General features: G+C 43.1%; 1 protein-coding gene across 2 annotated transcripts in view; it reads right to left on the bottom strand.

Annotated features, from left to right (window-relative positions):
- Positions 1 to 17,724, bottom strand: part of LOC125881969 (5'-AMP-activated protein kinase subunit gamma-2-like) — a 54,630-nt gene that overhangs the window by 36,418 nt on the left and 488 nt on the right. The window contains exon 2 of one of the 2 annotated variants that reach the window (XM_049565496.1): positions 123 to 194. The exons of the other annotated variant lie outside the window; for it this stretch is intronic. Coding sequence (XP_049421453.1) covers positions 123 to 194 — 72 coding nt within the window. The remainder of the gene's footprint in view (positions 1 to 122; positions 195 to 17,724) is intronic. 2 annotated transcript variants of the gene reach the window in all.

Here is a 17,724-nt window from a genome sequence, read left to right on the forward strand (position 1 = left end):
TGGTTAAAAGTCTGTCAGTGTTGATTGTTGAGGAGCTGAATTATCCACGTAAAAAAAATCACTTCATCCTCCAGTTTAATTATTTCAACATCATTTCAACATCTGGAGAAGAACTGTTTTACCTTCCTGCTGCTGTCTTTGTCCGCTCGGACAGGATCTCCCTCCAGGAAGGGCATCGCAAACACACTCAGGTCCTACAGACACACACACAGCATTTAATTAATATCATACAAAATGCAGCAGGCTGTGTGTTTCCTGTCGGTCCTGCTCTCAGATAAATTCCTGACTGTCACAAACTGCAGGACACCTTGATAATTATCATGTTTAGTACTCCAAATATGTGGAGGACAGAAGATGTCAGGAGCAAGTACATAAAGAAGTGGGAAAAAATACAATACAGAAATAAAGAAAGAAAAACATTACTTTAATAATACATTTAAAATTAATTTAAATAATTTAAATAAGTGCATGAATAAATTAATGTAAAGAATGACTGAATTAATAAATGGATCAATAAATACTTTCAAAATGAATTAAAAAAATAATTAAAAACATAAACATTCAGTTAATTACAAAATAAATGCAAAAACAAATACGATATAGAAATAAATAAATACATACATTTAAAAATATATTTTAAATGAATAAAAATGAAATAAACGCAAAAATAAATAAATTAATAATTCTAAAAAAATAAATCAATTAAATAATGAATGGAGGGAAGGGAAACTCCAGTAGAAACTTCAGTATTAATTAAATAATAAATCATGCTTTCATTTATTTTCAATATTTAATTTGGTAATGTCATATTCATTTGTTGTTCAGTTGTTTTTTTATTTAATTTAGATTTTGGCAGCATCAATTCCTCATAAAGATAATCAGGCCATAACTAAATATGAGAAAGGAAAATGATGTTGTGAAATGAAAAATTATAAAATGAAAAGCTTCAACATGTCCACTTTATTAGGTACGCCTGTGTTCTTTATATGATGGTGACTTTATGATGCCTGTAGTGTACACAGTTTTACATTATGAGCTTCATAAAGGCAGAGTTAAACTGGACTGCCTTAGACTGGACAGGCGTACCTAATAAAGTGGCCACCAAGTGTCAATGCTCAGATTAAAAGTTTAGATGCAAAAGATTAAATGTGTCCAAAGTGCAGACTGCAGCGGAAAGGTTCAGAAGTGCTGAGCTGGAGCCTCCTCTGCTGTTTGGAGGGTAAACACAGAGGCAGCCGTTATCACGTCAAGACATCTGCTGAGACGACGACATCACTGAAGTCACTGTGTCTCTAAATCACCCTCCGCCTCAGCACGCTCAGAGGTCAGAGGTCACACAGCCCTCCTGTGAGGCAGCGTCGAGGGATTCATTCACCCAGCATCATCAGTCTGAGAATCACTCATGAGTCTGAAGGCTTCTGGTTGCCATGGGAACCTGACGGCTCAGATCTGGATGTGTGTCCGCCCACACACATTCGTGCACACACACACACACACACACACACACACACACAGCTTTGTGTCTCTTTTAGCTTCTTTGACATTCTGAACATTTTCTCGCTCTGAGTTTCACAGTCGAGTTTTTCCTTTTTTAAAACTCAGTCTGAAGCTCCTGAATTTTTAAGCAACCCATCTTTGTTTCCAGAGGCGTTTGTGCCGCCAAAAATTGGTGATTGTTAGTGAGCCATCACTGTGCTTTAAGTAGCATTTGTGCCACCACACATGGGTGTTTATTGGCAATCCATTTCTGCGTTTCCAGTGACATTGGTGCCACCAAGCATAGGTGTTTATAGGTGACCTGTCACTGTTTTTCCAGTGGCATTTGTGCAACCAAATGGGTGTTCATTAGTGACCTATTGCTGCATCTCCACCTGTGTTTGTGCCACTACACATGGCTGTTCATTAGTCACCCGTCACTGCATTTTCAGTGGCATTTGTGCCTCCAGACATGGGTGTTTTTGAGCAACCCATCATGGCATTTTCAGCAGCTTTAGTGCTACCATGCTACATTAAAATGTAATATATCCGTGGTTGGCAGAAACGCACCATGCCAACATTTATCCTTGAATGTGTGTCCTAAAGGATGCTTTGTCAGTTTTAGTTATTTACATTTCAAAAGTTTCATCCAAGAGTAGCTCAGATTTTAACAAAATTTCCAGGAACTGATGAAACTAAAATATGACTCAAGTCTTGTCTGCATCCACTCCTGTTGAGTGAATATGAGTAAAATACACAGAGGCAGCTGGTCGGTGCAGAACAAGAGGAAGAAGAGGTGATTCAAAGAGTCAAAGCTCGATCCATGAAGAACATGTTGGAAATGTTTCTACAGTCCCCTCATCATGTTTTCAGCTCATCATTTATTCACAGTCTGCATCTGATTTAACCCACGCAGACACTCTTACACCTCACAGGAAACGTGTTCAGCGTTTCCACTCAGATATCTGTACGCATAAAAACAGGTCTTAGTGTGTGCGGGGTTTGTCAGAGGTCGTTTTCCAAGGTTGTCTGGTGTGTGTGTGTGTGTGTGTGTGTGTGTGTGTGTGTGTGTGTGTGTGTGTGTGTGATGATGATGTCACAGCTGAGTCACACAAGCACAACACAACTCAACTAAAACGAAAAACCTGCTTCAGACTCAGGATTTGTTTGCTTCCATGACGACACACAAAGCTTCAGCCTCCTTCATGTGTTCCTGAATCAGCTCTGATCTCTGATCTCTGATGATGATGATGATGATGATGATGAAAACCCTCAGACACACCTGACATGCTGCACCATGTGTATCAGCACTGAATCCACTGAATGTGTTCAGGCTCATGAGCGTAATCAGTGTCTTTAAATGAGCTTCAGGGGGCGTTTACATCACGAACCACAGCTCGGACCAGAGTACACTGAACCACAACATCAGTGTGTTTAACTGTAACTACTGTGTACCGTACCCAGGTACAGTTTGCATCAGATGTACAAACCACCTGTACCAAAACACAGACGTGGACTGCTGCAGAAGGCAACGTCACGTCATGCAAGCATTCCCAAGTACCTGTTTTTTAGAGCGCGACAGCTGAGTCCTGAGGTGAACAAAGTTTGACCTCTGGAACGCAGCCACGGGCACTGCACGTCATATGACGTGTGAACACCCAAACATATCCTCCTTTTTTACCGTAAGTATTGTGATAAAGAAGGATGAGAAACTGATCATTACCCTCATCCTCCTCAAATGGCTCCATGATGATATTGGACTCTCAAACTCCGCCTTGGACTGGTTCACTTCTTACCTCGCTGGGAGGACACAGTTCGTCAGCTTGGAAACTGCAAGGTCCCAAACCCTCCCCATTACATGCGGTGTCCCTCAAGGATCTGTCCTTGGCCCACTTCTATTCATTATATACATGCTCTCCCTTGGCCGTGTCATCAGACAGTGTGGAATTTCTTTCAACTCCTACGCCGATGACACTCAGCTGTATCTCAGGACTGACCCAACCCCTTCAACTGCTCTACCATCTTCATCTTCACCTCTGTCCACACTCACCAACTGCCTAGAGGAGATAAAGGCATGGATGAGTCGTAACTCCCTCCAACTCAACTGTTCCAAATCCGAAGCCATACTTATTGGCACCCCTCATCAGGTCCAGTCATCTTCTATAGGCACCATCACCTTCTCTGGTCAGGACATCCCCCTTTCATCTACAGTTACCGACCTTGGCGTGAGACTGGACCCTCACCTAACATTTGAGAATCACATTAAATATCTGTGTAAATCCTGCTTTTTCACCTTAAGAACATCGCTAAACTCCATCCCTCTCTCAGCCTCTCCGATGCAGAGAAACTAGTCCATGCCTTTGTCTCCTCCAGGCTCGATAACTGCAGCGCCCTTCTAATGGGAATTCCTGGCAAAAGTCTGCAAAAATTACAACTTATTCATAACAGTGCTGCTAGGATCCTCCTGAAAGTCATAAAACACAAACACATCACACCCGTACTCCGCACCCTTCACTGGCTCTCCATCTCCACCAGAATCAGCTACTTGCTCTCATCACCCATCACTGTATCCATGGAAATGCCCTGGATTATCTCAATGAATTACTCACCCAGCAAGCTACAACCCGGAATCTACGCTCCCAAAACCAATACCTTCTCCACCTCCCCAGAACCAAGCTCTACACTATGGGAGACCGTGCCTTTTGTTCTGCTCGTCTCGTCTGTCCCTCGTCTCTGGAACTCTCTCCCCGGCCACCTCAGAGCCCCACAGACAGTGGATGCCTTTAAGAGAGGCTTAAAGACTCTCCTTTTTAAAGAAGCTTGTGACTCGGCCTAGGACTCTTTGAATGTGTTTTCATAATGTTTTAATGATCTACCTTTTGAAAATAAATGAAAAGTGCTTTATAAGTTAAATTTATTATTATTATTATTATTATTATTATCATTAATTCAGAGCTACTCAGCCGTACGACCTCTCCAACAAACAATATTTTAGTCCTATTACACCTGAAAAACAACGCCTGACAGATCAGCTCCAAACTCAGGATTCCTGGTTAGTAGGCTCCGGGTGTGTTCGTATATTTGATCTGACACTAAAGAGTAAAATGATATTTGATATAGTGTTTCTGTTTTCAAGTATATGCAATATGTTCTGCCTATATTTAAGTACATGCAACAGTTAAACAACAGTATATGGACAGGTTTTGTGTATTTTAAGATTTATAAGTAAAGGTTTGCAGTTTTTGTGTTCAGATGCTAAATGCAGGAAAGTGTATTGTTTTGTTGTTTTACAACAGTTGATTGGGCTTTAGGGCAATTTGCCACACGTGCGCAGTGAGGACAACATGTGTGCAGCTAGGATGTAGAGGAATCTGCATAAGCGTGGATTGAAATAAGTTTTTGACCGTGTATAACATGCATAACGTGTATAGTAGCGTGTACAGATAGCAGGTGACAACATGTACAGTTTTGGACTGCTTTATACTGGTATTGGACCGGGGGTTTTTTGTGCGTCTTCAAATAAAGCGACATCAACGTTTTCCCTGTCTCTTGTGGACTACTTGTGAGTAACACTGGGTTTCTCAAGAAGAGTGGAGTGAATTAATTGGACACGAGTCAGAACTAAAACAACTAACTGCAGATTAAGTGGCCGACAGTAGCGACTTGGACCTTAGTAAAAATGGCCACTACACCCTGTGATACAGTGCTTGTCACTTAGCAACCTCAGACGCAACCTGCCTTTGCAGCCTTGAAAGTTGGAACAGAGTGGGCACCAAAGTAGCGCCCAACCTTGCATGTTCCAGGCGGTCAACAACGCAGCACGTGTCCCCGCACTAACACGGGTCGCAGTCAGCAAGAAAAGTTGCAAAGACGTTTGTCAGCATGCCCTGATCTCATCCTCTGAACTGCACGGCCAGGGGTGATGACATATGCAGGTGAGAGGGTCGTTATGTCATATGGAAATCAGCAAATCAAACAAATTACAAAATTACAAAATCAATTACTTATAAGATCAGCATGTCATGAAAATCCACTTAATATGAAATCAGCTCATTATTAGATCACCTTGAGGAGGAAACAGAAAAGTCAAAGTGGACCAGAATAAAAGAAGTAAGAGCTAAACTAACACACACACACACACTGTACCTTCTACTCCTCAGTTTCCAGAAATCAATGATCCAATCAGTGTGTTCGCTGCTGGCTCACACTCCTGTTAGTCTCTGACACACTTCTGTCACTTTCCTCTCTCTTTTACCTCCTCCCTCCTAACTCCCTCCTCCCTCCTAACTCCCTCCCTCCTTATCAGCCTCGCTTACTGTTCTTTTACACTCTGTTTGGTGTGTGTGTGTGTGTGTGTGTGTGTTAGGTTACACTGCCAGTATGACTGAAGGCTGGCTGCAGTAGCGTGTCGGCAGCCTGTAGGTGGCGTGTTTGTGTCCAACATTGACTCCTTGGCTGTTTCTGGTCTGACGGACACAGACTCAGACTGACTGTAATGTACGAGTGACACAGGTGTTAAAATATTAATCTATCATCATGTTAAAGTCAAAACTTCCTGTTGTTATTATTGATGTCCTGACGACGACCTCTGATCTCTGACCTTGTGATGTCATGTCTTGGAGCATCTTGAAATGCTTCATGTTCCTGAAATCTGTATGACCTAAGCTGAAAGGTTAGGGGTCAACAAACATAATAACTGATAAACATATTGAAAATATGTCGTCAAAGCAAATAATAATAGTAATAATAATAATAATAATAAATTTGAAAAGCTTATTTCTGGTCCTCCAAACACTACATGTCACACTGCTACCATACAAGGCGCCACCTGCTGTTCAGTTAAACATTCACATGCACTAACACAGTGAGTGGCAGCAAGCAACACAAAACAACAAGTAAACACATAAACATGTGAACGATGTCAGTGAGAATTTGAGTAGCAGTCCCTTTGACAACAACACACCCCCTCCATCCTTTTTAACTGACTTGAATTCACTTCTATAGTAATCAGCTCCGACGCTTTCAGATCCTTCTGTAAGTTATTCCAGGAAGAAGGGGCAGCCATATTGGTTTTGATTTTTACACATGTATGTATGCAGATAAGAAGGAACCAGCCCAGGCAGAGATTTAAACACAAAAACAACCAATGAGAAAGTCCTCAAACAGACAGGCGAGGCCATTTAGCGACATCATTCAGTGAACGTTGAAGAACAAGGTTTCCACAGCCAGTAATGACACGTACAGCACAGTGATGTACAGTGTTTAATTTCTTTAGGCACTGGTCAGGTGCATTCATGTAAAGCAGATCACCGTAGTTCAATAAAGGGAGAAACAGGATTTACTCCTGAGGAAGAAACTTTCAGTTTCAGCGTGGAAACAAGGTTTTCAACGTGTTCTGATCCATCATAATACCTTCATACTTCATACGTATATATCCATTTCAACCAATCTCAACTCCTGGAGCAGTTAAGATTTGGAAGATTAGATGGCTTTGGATTGGACTGCACTTAAAACAAGCTTAAGTTGAATTAAATGGGACTGAAAGACACCACAGGGATTCAAGAGTTTGGACTACTGAGGGGGAGGAGCAACAGATGAGTGTGGCAGCATTTGATCTGTTCTTACAAAGATTATTTACATATAGAGAACAGCAGCGGACCCAGTATGCAGCCCTGGGGCACGCCTTTCGATACAGGGAGGAAGGAAGAGGAAGACCCAGCAAACTGGACTCAGTCTGTTCTACCTGACATGTAATTTGTGAAGCAACCAACAGCATCCTCAGATAAACCCATGGTATAGGGTCTGTCCACCAGGGAGACGTGGTCAAATCAAGGGAGACAGTCGCACAGTATTTGTTACAGTCCAACACCTCAGTGATGTCATTATAAATTAAAGTTGTTGTTATTATTATTATTCACCACTTTAGTAGCAGTGGTTGTTGTGCTGTGCTTTATTTTTCTAAAGCCTGACTGATGACAAAATGTCGTTTGTGTTTCGGTATTTTTTTCATTGTTACAAGCTTTTCAAGCACTTTAGCTAAAACACATAATTCAGAGATCGGCCTGTAGTTGTTTACAACTGCGGGATCCCCTCCTGTCACGTGTGAAGTCACTGAGGCTAAATGGTTACTGATGTTGAAAACTTCAGGTCAGTCTCTGAAGAATCACAGAATACACTCGATCAGCTTCAGTCGTGATTACGGCACACGTGAAATCAGAGAATATCATGGCGCAGTATGTCGGCATGTACAAGGTCACATCAAAAACTTACAGAAACATCACATCTGCTCGGCTTTATACGGTTTGCCCCAGAATCATCAGGCCATGTGTCACCCTCAGTCTTTGTGCTATGGGAGTCATCTTAACCTCCAGACACCGCAAGTGTGACGCAGCTCTCAAAGTACCAAACCATGACAATGCACAATCCACACATTTCTCTGTGGTTCTACCACGAGACACACAGCTATCACCTGGTTAGCACAGCAGCTAACAACAAACTGTGTTCCTGATTAGTTCAGATTCTGACCCAGTTTCTACGGTTACAGACCAGACCAATCCTCACTGTGACCTCTGACCTCCAGTGAGGTCATCACAGAGCAAACTGTCATCACAAAAATGTCTCCTGAGGGGGTCTGAGATCAGCTTTCAGTGACCTACTTACTGCACACGCACACACACATGAACAGGTGTGATCCGAGGCTTCAGGTCAGCCACACTTTCTCCTCCCAAAGCTTTCCGTATATTTTCGCCATGTTGGCATGATGCATCAGTCAGTGGTAGTGCAGAGTGCGCAGGTCTGCAGACAGCAGCTCCACTTCAGCTGGTGCTATTATAGGAATCAAGAATCTGCACAGTGTTGTGTCATAAAATGAAACAAAATAAAAGCCTAGTTCTTAATATCTGTCTGAGACACATTACTGCCCACCGCCTCCAGAGTTGTTTCACTTTTTTTAAACATAGAAATAAAACCTATTTAGTTCATTTTCAGGTATCAGCGCTGACTGCATCAAGTAAGAACAGTGACGCATGGATTCCACCGGGCGCGGGCACAGCCGCAGTGCGTCTAGTGGAATTGCAAGCATCGTCTTAAGTGGCCGTGACCAGCTCCAGCAGACTCATCCCAGCTGAAAACGTGCCGCAGCGACACCCAGTGGAATCCAGGCGTAACTGTGTTATCAATACCGGTCCGTCTGCACCGTGTTCAGGTTGAAACACAGTTTTTTTCCACCCTCCACACAACGTCACACCACACCGGGAGTGTAACGGCTGGGGTTTGGACCCAGCTGCAGCACACGGACAACCAGGAAGAGTTTGTAATGACGATCACTGTGACAGCTCAGCAGGTACAAAGCAGGGCAGGTGAACAGCACAAAATACAGTTCAGTTCATAGAGCACGGTCTCAATCTCAAGTCGACGAAATCCAATGCTTAGGTAACTTGCTGCATCAGAAACCAATGAAAAAAGGCATCCTTTAACGTTGGTATAGGCAGCGTCAGGGGGAGGATGAAAGTATGAGTGTGGCAGGTGGGAGGGGTGGATGGGTCCAACAAAACACTGACTTTCACCCGAGAGAGCGGTGTTCACATCTCGTCTAAAGCCAAACCCTGTTCTTTTTCCTAAACCCACGTGTTTTTCAATTCACGGCGTCCATGACCCAAACACCAACATGTGACGAGGTCGGAGTGATGGAGTTAGCCAGGAGTTGTTAAAATGGAGCATTTGTCCCTGATATTTTCCCTGTGCTGAGCTTCAGGTGATCACAGGCCGAGATGTGGAGATGAAAAACAGCGTAGGTTTGGTTTTATCTTTGGTGAGGACATTTCACATCCACCTCTACTGCACCACGTTTATTTTATTCAGTTCATAGTGAGATTTTCTCTGATTTTAAAGATGTTTTTTGATTAATATAAATCTGATACAAAAACTACAGAAGCAGTGTGGGATTCAGTGGCGTCTGTCAGTGAGGATTACAGATTACAGATTACAGATTACAACCATCTGAAGCATCTCCTGGTTAGTGTTGATTGTTGAGGAGCTGAAGTTTCATTTATAAACACTGCGTACACACAAAACGAGGCCTGAAAGAGGAGCACGCCACTTCCCACGCAAAAGTTGTGATCTATAGAAACAGACGTGATGGGAGAGACTTTGACCCATGCTCGTGAACATTTTGGAGACAGGAGAGTGGCGCTGCAGATGGCGAGGTGGACGCCTGATTGTAGAGATTGTTGAATATTTTTTGGCGCACAACATTTTTGTCTTTTGTCCGTACGTATATTCGTAGTATGGATCCTACGCAGGGTTTATAAACGACACCCCGGAGATGTAAAAAACAGTTTCTCTGATGCTGTTCGGCGCCTGGCGGCCAACACAACAACACAACGCCATAAAAACACACAAAACATGAATGTCCCTCTCAGGGGCCAGTGTTTGGTTCGTCCGTCTGCAACATGGTGATCTCTGCAGACGAGGCCGTGCTCCCTGTGTAGCTATAACGACTCATTCTGAGGGAACAATTATTGAACAATTATTTTCAGCTGACTGAAGAAAACGCAACCATTAGATAATATTCACTTTAAATACACACAATGAATATTTAGTATTTAGAATTAATATGAGAGAATTTCTAAACTTTTACAAGAAATGAAAATATTAATATCAGCCATAGTTTCAGTTTGTTGATCTGAGCGACACAACAGTTTCTATAGCCGATAAAATTATGTTTCAAGATACTTTATGATACAACTTTAATCTCACTTCATGACATACTCAACAGGGCTCTGCTGCATCGTCTGCTACAGCTGCTCCTTTATGATCTGTTTCATTCTGTTTCCCTCCTTCGGACTATTGTTGGACAACAGACAGATTAAAACAGATCATAGTAGATTCAAAGTAGAAACCCAAACACAGGATGCAGTCCGCTGACACGCGCACACACACACACACACACACACACACACACACACACACACACACACACACACACACACGGCTGTTCTCAGGTCAGATTGAGGGCTGATAGCAGCAGTTTATGGTGTTTTGTGGAGGTGAATCATTAGACAGCAGCTCGGGCATCTGTGTGTGATTGTGTTGTTTTCATGTTGTAAATAAATGTGTTCAGATTAGATCAGAGAGAAACCTCAAACTGAGGCTGCGTTCACTGTCCAGTCTCTCCAGGAGTTCACCGGCAGTTTTTAAGGTTGTTGCGAGCTGAAACGTCTGATTTCACAGCAGCTTTTTTTTAAATTGCAATGCACGTTGCGTTCAAAGCAACGCTCAGGGACCGTCTCTGTGAGCTGACCTCCTCCTGGAGAGTTTGCCAGGAGCAGCAGCGGCGCCTAAATTCCAACACCGAGCTGTTAAGCCGTCCCAACGGTCCCACACCGACACCCAAACCGCTCGACTCTGTTGTTGAACCTGTTAATAAATGCTGAGTAACATTAGCTCGCTGCTAACAGTTAGCCCTGTCACTGTCATTCATATAAAACACAAAATAGGGTTGCTACAGAGAAAAGACAAAACGTACACATGACTAACTACACACCAGCTGAGATGCACCGTGTCATATTGTGCACAGTATTCCTGCAGCGCAGCAACTTTCAGTCGTTCTGCAGAAGGTTCCACAGATAAGGAGCTGCACAGTTACCAAACTCTGTATGTACCCGCGGCACAGACAATGAAAACTTGAGTCATTTACGCACATAAATACACTGGAGGTGGGTCAAGAACAGCTTTGTAAACAAGAGAACACCAGTGACATGAATGTATACTCATTAAGTTATCTTCAGAGAAATAAAGTTTTCTTACGTAACTTAGAATCAAAAAGGCCTCATGACCCCTGGTGAATCTGTGGTGACCCCCTCACAGGGGTCAGGACCCCCAGGTTGGGAACGGGTGCTGCTTTGTGCTTCATTTCAGGAGGTGAAAACCACACTCGTCACTGTGTAACATATGAAACAGCAGCTACATCTCTGTGTCTAAAGGAGACACTGTCGCAGTCTGACGTGTGTCTGTAACACCTGTAGCAGTGAGTCTGTCTTTGTTGTTACTGGATCGGTTTATTATTGACAGGATTGTGTTCCCTCATCTGTCCACCTTCATCATCCTCATCACTCCTTCCCTGCTCCTCCTTAGTTCTTCTACCTAATCACCTGTATTCCCCTCACCTGAGCCCCCATGAAACAGAAAGGCCTCAGACTAAAACATGATGCAAAAAACTTCTACTTAAATTCTTAGTGAAACAGAACCTGCCTCTGTCTGCAGCCAGAACTTAAGTGTGTCAGATTTCTATGAAATATGATATCATGGTTGTGTTTTCTTTGGTGTACGATCAGCTGAAAATAAGAACTGTTCTTGTTCCCTCAGAGTGAGACGTTTATATCTCCACAGGGAGCAGGTCCTCGTCCACAGAGATCACCATGTTGCACCGCCATGTTTCTACAGTAGCCCAGAACGGACAAACTAAACACTGACTCTACACAGACACATGCATGTCACACTATAGTTCTCCTACACACTTGGCACATGGACAAAGTTTTGGTATTTTGGGAAACAAAAGTCGAGTTAAGTTGAACAATTTAGACAGAAGAAGTGATAATTAAAGATAGTCTCAATATTTGTAATAAGATGGGTCAGGTAAGATTTTAGAGGAAGAAAGTCGAGTAATAAAAAGCATTCCCTCTATGTAACATTTTGTCATATCTGTTAATCTGTTGTGTGCACACAACATCTACTGTCCATCTGTCCGTCATGAAGACAGATCTGTCCTCAGTGTCTCCTGATCAGCTGTGAGGACAGAGACATATCTGTCTTTTGATATTAGGCTTTATCAGTCAAACTGAATTGAATTAAATTGAATTACAGAGGAAACGTAATAGTCTAAGACAAAATATTAAATATTTTGAGGAAATAATGTCAAAACATTTTAGAGAAAAATAGCTTGGTATATTTTGAGGCAACAAACGACGAACACAAAGTTGTAACATTTTAAGGAAAAAAGCTGATTAATGACATTTTACAGAAAATGAGTTGTAATATTTCGAGACGATAAATTCATAATTTAAAAAAAAAAAGTCGGGTAACGTCAAGCATCGTAGAGAATAAGAAAAAAAATCAGAATATTTTGAGGAAAAAAAGTTGAATAATGATGAAACATTTTGGAGGAAGACCTCCAGGAGAAGTTTCAGCTGGATGTAATCCGCCACTTCTAAATCGTTGTTCCTTTAATGTTGTTGGTTGAAACACAACGAGGTCAGTGCTCCAGTGATAAACAGGAAACGTTTCTTCAGATGTAGTGATGCTTCCATAAATAAGACGTTAAGACCCAGGTACTGTCATGTTTCACTTTCTACCTGCTGCTGTCGGTGTTGCTCGTGTGTTTGAATCCTCAGGAGCACATCTCCTCTCAGGTAACGTCTCATAAACAAACTCTGAGAGCTGAAGTCATAAAGTGTGTTATCGCTGTGACTCTGAACTCTGACCTGAGAGACAGACACTTTACTGCCCTGTGATTTATAATCAGCTGATAACAGCTGCAGGAGCTGTGACAAAACAACAACATCATCATATTAGCATTTTAACAGCACTGAGTGTTGTTGCTGCCCCCTACAGGCTGCAGGGTTCATTCCTGAAGTCACCGTGTTCCACCATATAAAAAACAACCACAGCCTCACGGACCAGTCACGAGTCGGTGTACTGTAGCAGGTGAACGACATGAACCAGGAGGTGGTTTTGCTAATGCTAACGTTAGCTCGCTGCTCCCAGCCTGCATTATTTTTATTTTTGAAGCTGTTGTATCGTCTTCTGACTCTGTTGTCTCTTTGTGTTCCCCGTCTGCAGCCAGGCCACCGTTATTGGACCAATACGTGGACAGAAAATAACGAGTAGGGGGTCGCTGCGGACCGGAGACTCTGAGAGGGCGTGGCAACTGTCAATCATTTTTAATTTGACCAATCAGAGGCTTACAATCCTCAGTCAGTCAAAAACTAGTTTCACTAACTCGCCGCCTGAATCAGTTTCAGTTCTACCGATCACTTCACAGTATGGCAGGGGGCGGTGGTACGATCAGGCAGGCGAAGAGTATTGTTGGTGAATCAGAATAAACCCTTTAAACACCAAAGTCACAAGATGGCACAAACACACTAACTGATGGAGGCAGCAGCTCCTGTGTTCAGCGAGAGCGACATATCGGCTTCATCTTCCTGTTGGAATCAGTGTCTGACAGAAAGGTGACGCAGTGAAAACACTCTCAACATAGTGCGCACACTTCAACTGATACTGATTTCTTTCTTGGGCGTCTTAAACATCTTTTGTTGCGTCCCCTGCTCACAGCAGTACATCAGTTAACTTCCTGTTTGCTTCTCCAAACTGGGGGCGTGACGACTGACATCGACTGTAGGAAACACGCTGACTGTGCATCAGGACCTCAAACAACCCCACCTCAAAAAAATCTGAGCTGTCCCAGTTAAAGAGGAACTTCACTGCTGCAGAGACGGCCCTTTAATCAAACTGGTCTGTCTCTGCAGAAGACGCAGATACTTTGGTGCTGAAGAACCAGAGACAACAGAGGCAACAGACAACAGAGACAACAACAGAGGCAACAGAAACAACAGAGACAACAGAGACAACAGAAACAACAGAGACGACAGAGGCAACAGAGACAACAGACAACAGAGACAACAGAGAATGAGACAACAGACAACAGAGACAACAGAGACAATAGACAACAGAGACAACAGAGACAACAGAGGCAACGGAGACAACAGAGGCAACAGAGACAACAGAGACAACAGACAACAGAGGCAACGGAGACAACAGAGACAACAGACAACAGAAACAACAGAGACAACAGAGACAACAGAGGCAACAGAAACAACAGAGACAACAGAGACAACAGACAACAGAAACAACAGAGACGACAGAGGCAACAGAGACAACAGACAACAGAGACAACAGAGACAACAGAGACAATAGACAACAGAGACAACAGAGACAACAGAGACAACAGAGGCAACGGAGACAACAGAGGCAACAGAGACAACAGAGACAACAGACAACAGAGGCAACGGAGACAACAGAGGCAACACAGGCAACAGAGACAACAGAGACAACAGAGGCAACAGAGAACAGAGACAACAGAGGCAACAGAGACAACAGACAATAAGACAACAGAGACAACAGCGACAACAGACAACAGAGACAACAGAGACAACAGACAAGAGAAACAACAGAGACGACAGAGGCAACAGAGACAACAGACAACAGAGACAACAGACAACAGAGACAACAGACAACAGAGGCAACAGAGACAACAGAGACAACAGACAACAGAGGCAACAGAGACAACAGACAACAGAGACAACAGAGACGACAGCGACAACACAGGCAACAGAGACAACAGACAACAGAGACAACAGACACAACAGAGGCAACAGAGAACAGAGACAACAGAGGCAACAGAGACAACAGACAATGAGACAACAGACAACAGAGGCAACAGAGGCAACAGAGGCAACAGAGACAACAGACAACAGAGACAACAGACAACAGAAACAACAGACAACAGAGACAACAGACAACAGAGACAACAGAGGCAACAGAGACAACAGAGTAACAGAGACAACAGACAACAGAGACAACAGACAACAGAGACAACAGAGGCAACAGACAACAGAGGCAACAGAGACAACAGAGACAACAGAAAAAAAAACAAGACAACAGAGAAAAAGAATGCTTTTACTCAAGGGAGAAAACCTACAACTTCCAGAATGCACTGGACCACTGGATAGTGATGTAACGCAAACACGTGTGTTTAAAACAATGTCACAACATTCTGGTGTAACAGTTAAACAGGAAGTTAAAACCTGCTTCTGAAAACATCTGAGGAGAGAGACAGACTACTCAGTGGCAGAGTCTTGGTTTATATTTGATCATAGCTGCTTTCACTGTGCAGGAAACAGTATGACACCCACTTCCTGTTCACGAACTCTCACTGTTACAGTGAAACACAGCACTAAAATATGTTTTAAGAAACACAGTAGGAGAGAAAGCGGCAGAGCAGCAACATAATGTTGACTTACACTCGATCAGAGCTGCCGCATTTTACCGTTTGATCAGGTTTCAGTTTGAGTTTGAGAGAGAGAGGGGCGGGTCTGTCTCTTGATCCACTTCTATACTCGTTGTGTTGACATGGGTGGCAAGCAATACGAAAATGTGGAAGTGCAGCCTGTAGTTTGAGCAGCAGCCCAAGAGCCAGTGAAACTGCTGGATGATGAGGGCCGAGGAGGGGTGTCTGGGCTCTGATTGGATTGTTGCTTTACACAGACCATCACCACTGTTTAGATACAGAGCTGGTTGAAAACCTGTGAAGTGCCCTTTAAAGCAGAAACCTGCCGCATGGTTTCGTCCTGTTTCAACACTTTCTGCAGCAAAACTTTGACACAAACGCCGCAGAGACTGAATACATCAGTTTAAATTCTCACCATCACACGATTCTGATTAACATTCAACAAGACGAGCTGCTGACCATCACATCTGCTGCTTTTTCACCAGAGAACACGCAGAGCAGCACTTCCCACGACTCCGTCTGTGTGTGTGTGTGTGTGTGTGTGTGTGTGTGTGTGTGCGCGCCCTCATGCTCCACTCTGGTGGCTGCTGACAATCAGATGCAGTGACGCTGACTCGACTCTTTCTAACCTGCAGTCAGACTTTTCTCAGGCAGCAGGTGCACTTGTTAGTCCCACCCACCTCACTCGTGACATCACTTCCTGTCTAGCCTCTGGCCCACTGCTGCTGTGTTATCGTCTGTGTCTCCAGATGGTTCCAACATGAAGCTCAGCGTAACTTCAGTCAGGAAGACTTTCTTTATGCTTCATCCATTCACAGTTCTCTCTGGGTTCATCCCAATACCTGATCTCACATCTTAGCTCCGCCCTCGTAAGACATGGGCAGAGAAGAAATGCGGAAACATGTCTTTAGAGAAATGAGACGTCTTTTCCTCTGAAGCGCCACATGAAGCGGCGTGTGTTTGTGATGACGGCGGCGGCTGATCACAGCTGGATTTTTACCAGTGGTGTTCAGTATTTTTAAGTGCCGTGCGCCTCACATTTTGTAACCTGCACAACTCTCTCTGTGTGATCGGGGCCGCAGCTCTAGGTGTTAGAGTTGGTTCTGTTCTGGTAACTTTAACCCTTTCATGCATGAGTTATGACACTCCAGTGTCAGGTGTTTTTATTCCTCTTCAGGCAGAAAAAAAAAAACATTTAAAGTTTTTAAATGTACATTTTTCAAGGTCAAAGTTCTGAACTGAAGAAACATAATCCAGTGAATAACTGTATATTATGTGAAACTATAAACATTTATCTTTAATGCTGTTAAACTTCACGTTTCCTTTTAATAGTTTTTAGCCTGTTTTTTTTCACTAGCAAAAATTAGCATCAGCAGTTAACCACAGCAGCTAACGTCCTGTGCTTTGACAGCGTTGAACCTTCCTCCGACTCCTCAGCCTCTCCCCTCTCTCCTCCTACTCCTCCCTTCATTCCCTCCCTCTTTCAGCTCCTTCCTCTTGACTTCTCTTTTTCTTATAAACATTTTCTCCAAAAACGCTGTCAAAATATTTTTGTCACAAAAACTGTGAGTGACATTCTGACATCATGAATCAGTCTCTGCAGAGGACGTATTTGTGAGTTGCAGTAAAAGTGTGAAGCACGACGTCCAGTTCAATGAACACATGATTTACTTAATTCCTCCCAACATAAATAATAATAATAATTATAGCACATTTCACTCATAGAGCACTTTTCATAGAACTCAAAGTCACTTCTCATCAGCTAGAAACGACCATAAAGTAGAATACATTAAAATACACACAGCATTATTCGCACATTAAAGCTGATCATAATCAATACTTTGACATTTTAACAACTCCGTAGATGTTACCTGATGTAACCAGATTTTGACAGGTCGTTACTGTGTTCTTATTAATGTTCAACACAGTGCTGATGAGCTGTGGTCAGCTGTGTGTGTGTGTGTGTGTGTGTGTGTGTGTGTGTGTGTGTGTGTGTGTGTGTGTGAGGGCACTTCCGGGGAGTTATGATAAACTGCCTGTGCGCCTGACAAGACAAGTTCAGGGGAATCAAAGTCCTACTTCATGACGTCACAGGAAGTTTTTTTTTATTTGAATTTGTCTCATTTCTTCTGTCTGAGTGTTGGTGATAAAATCAGTTTCAACCTGACAGACAGACAGACAGA

The sequence above is a fragment of the Epinephelus fuscoguttatus genome, linkage group LG21 (assembly GCF_011397635.1).
Source record: "Epinephelus fuscoguttatus linkage group LG21, E.fuscoguttatus.final_Chr_v1".
NCBI lineage: Eukaryota > Metazoa > Chordata > Actinopteri > Perciformes > Serranidae > Epinephelus > Epinephelus fuscoguttatus.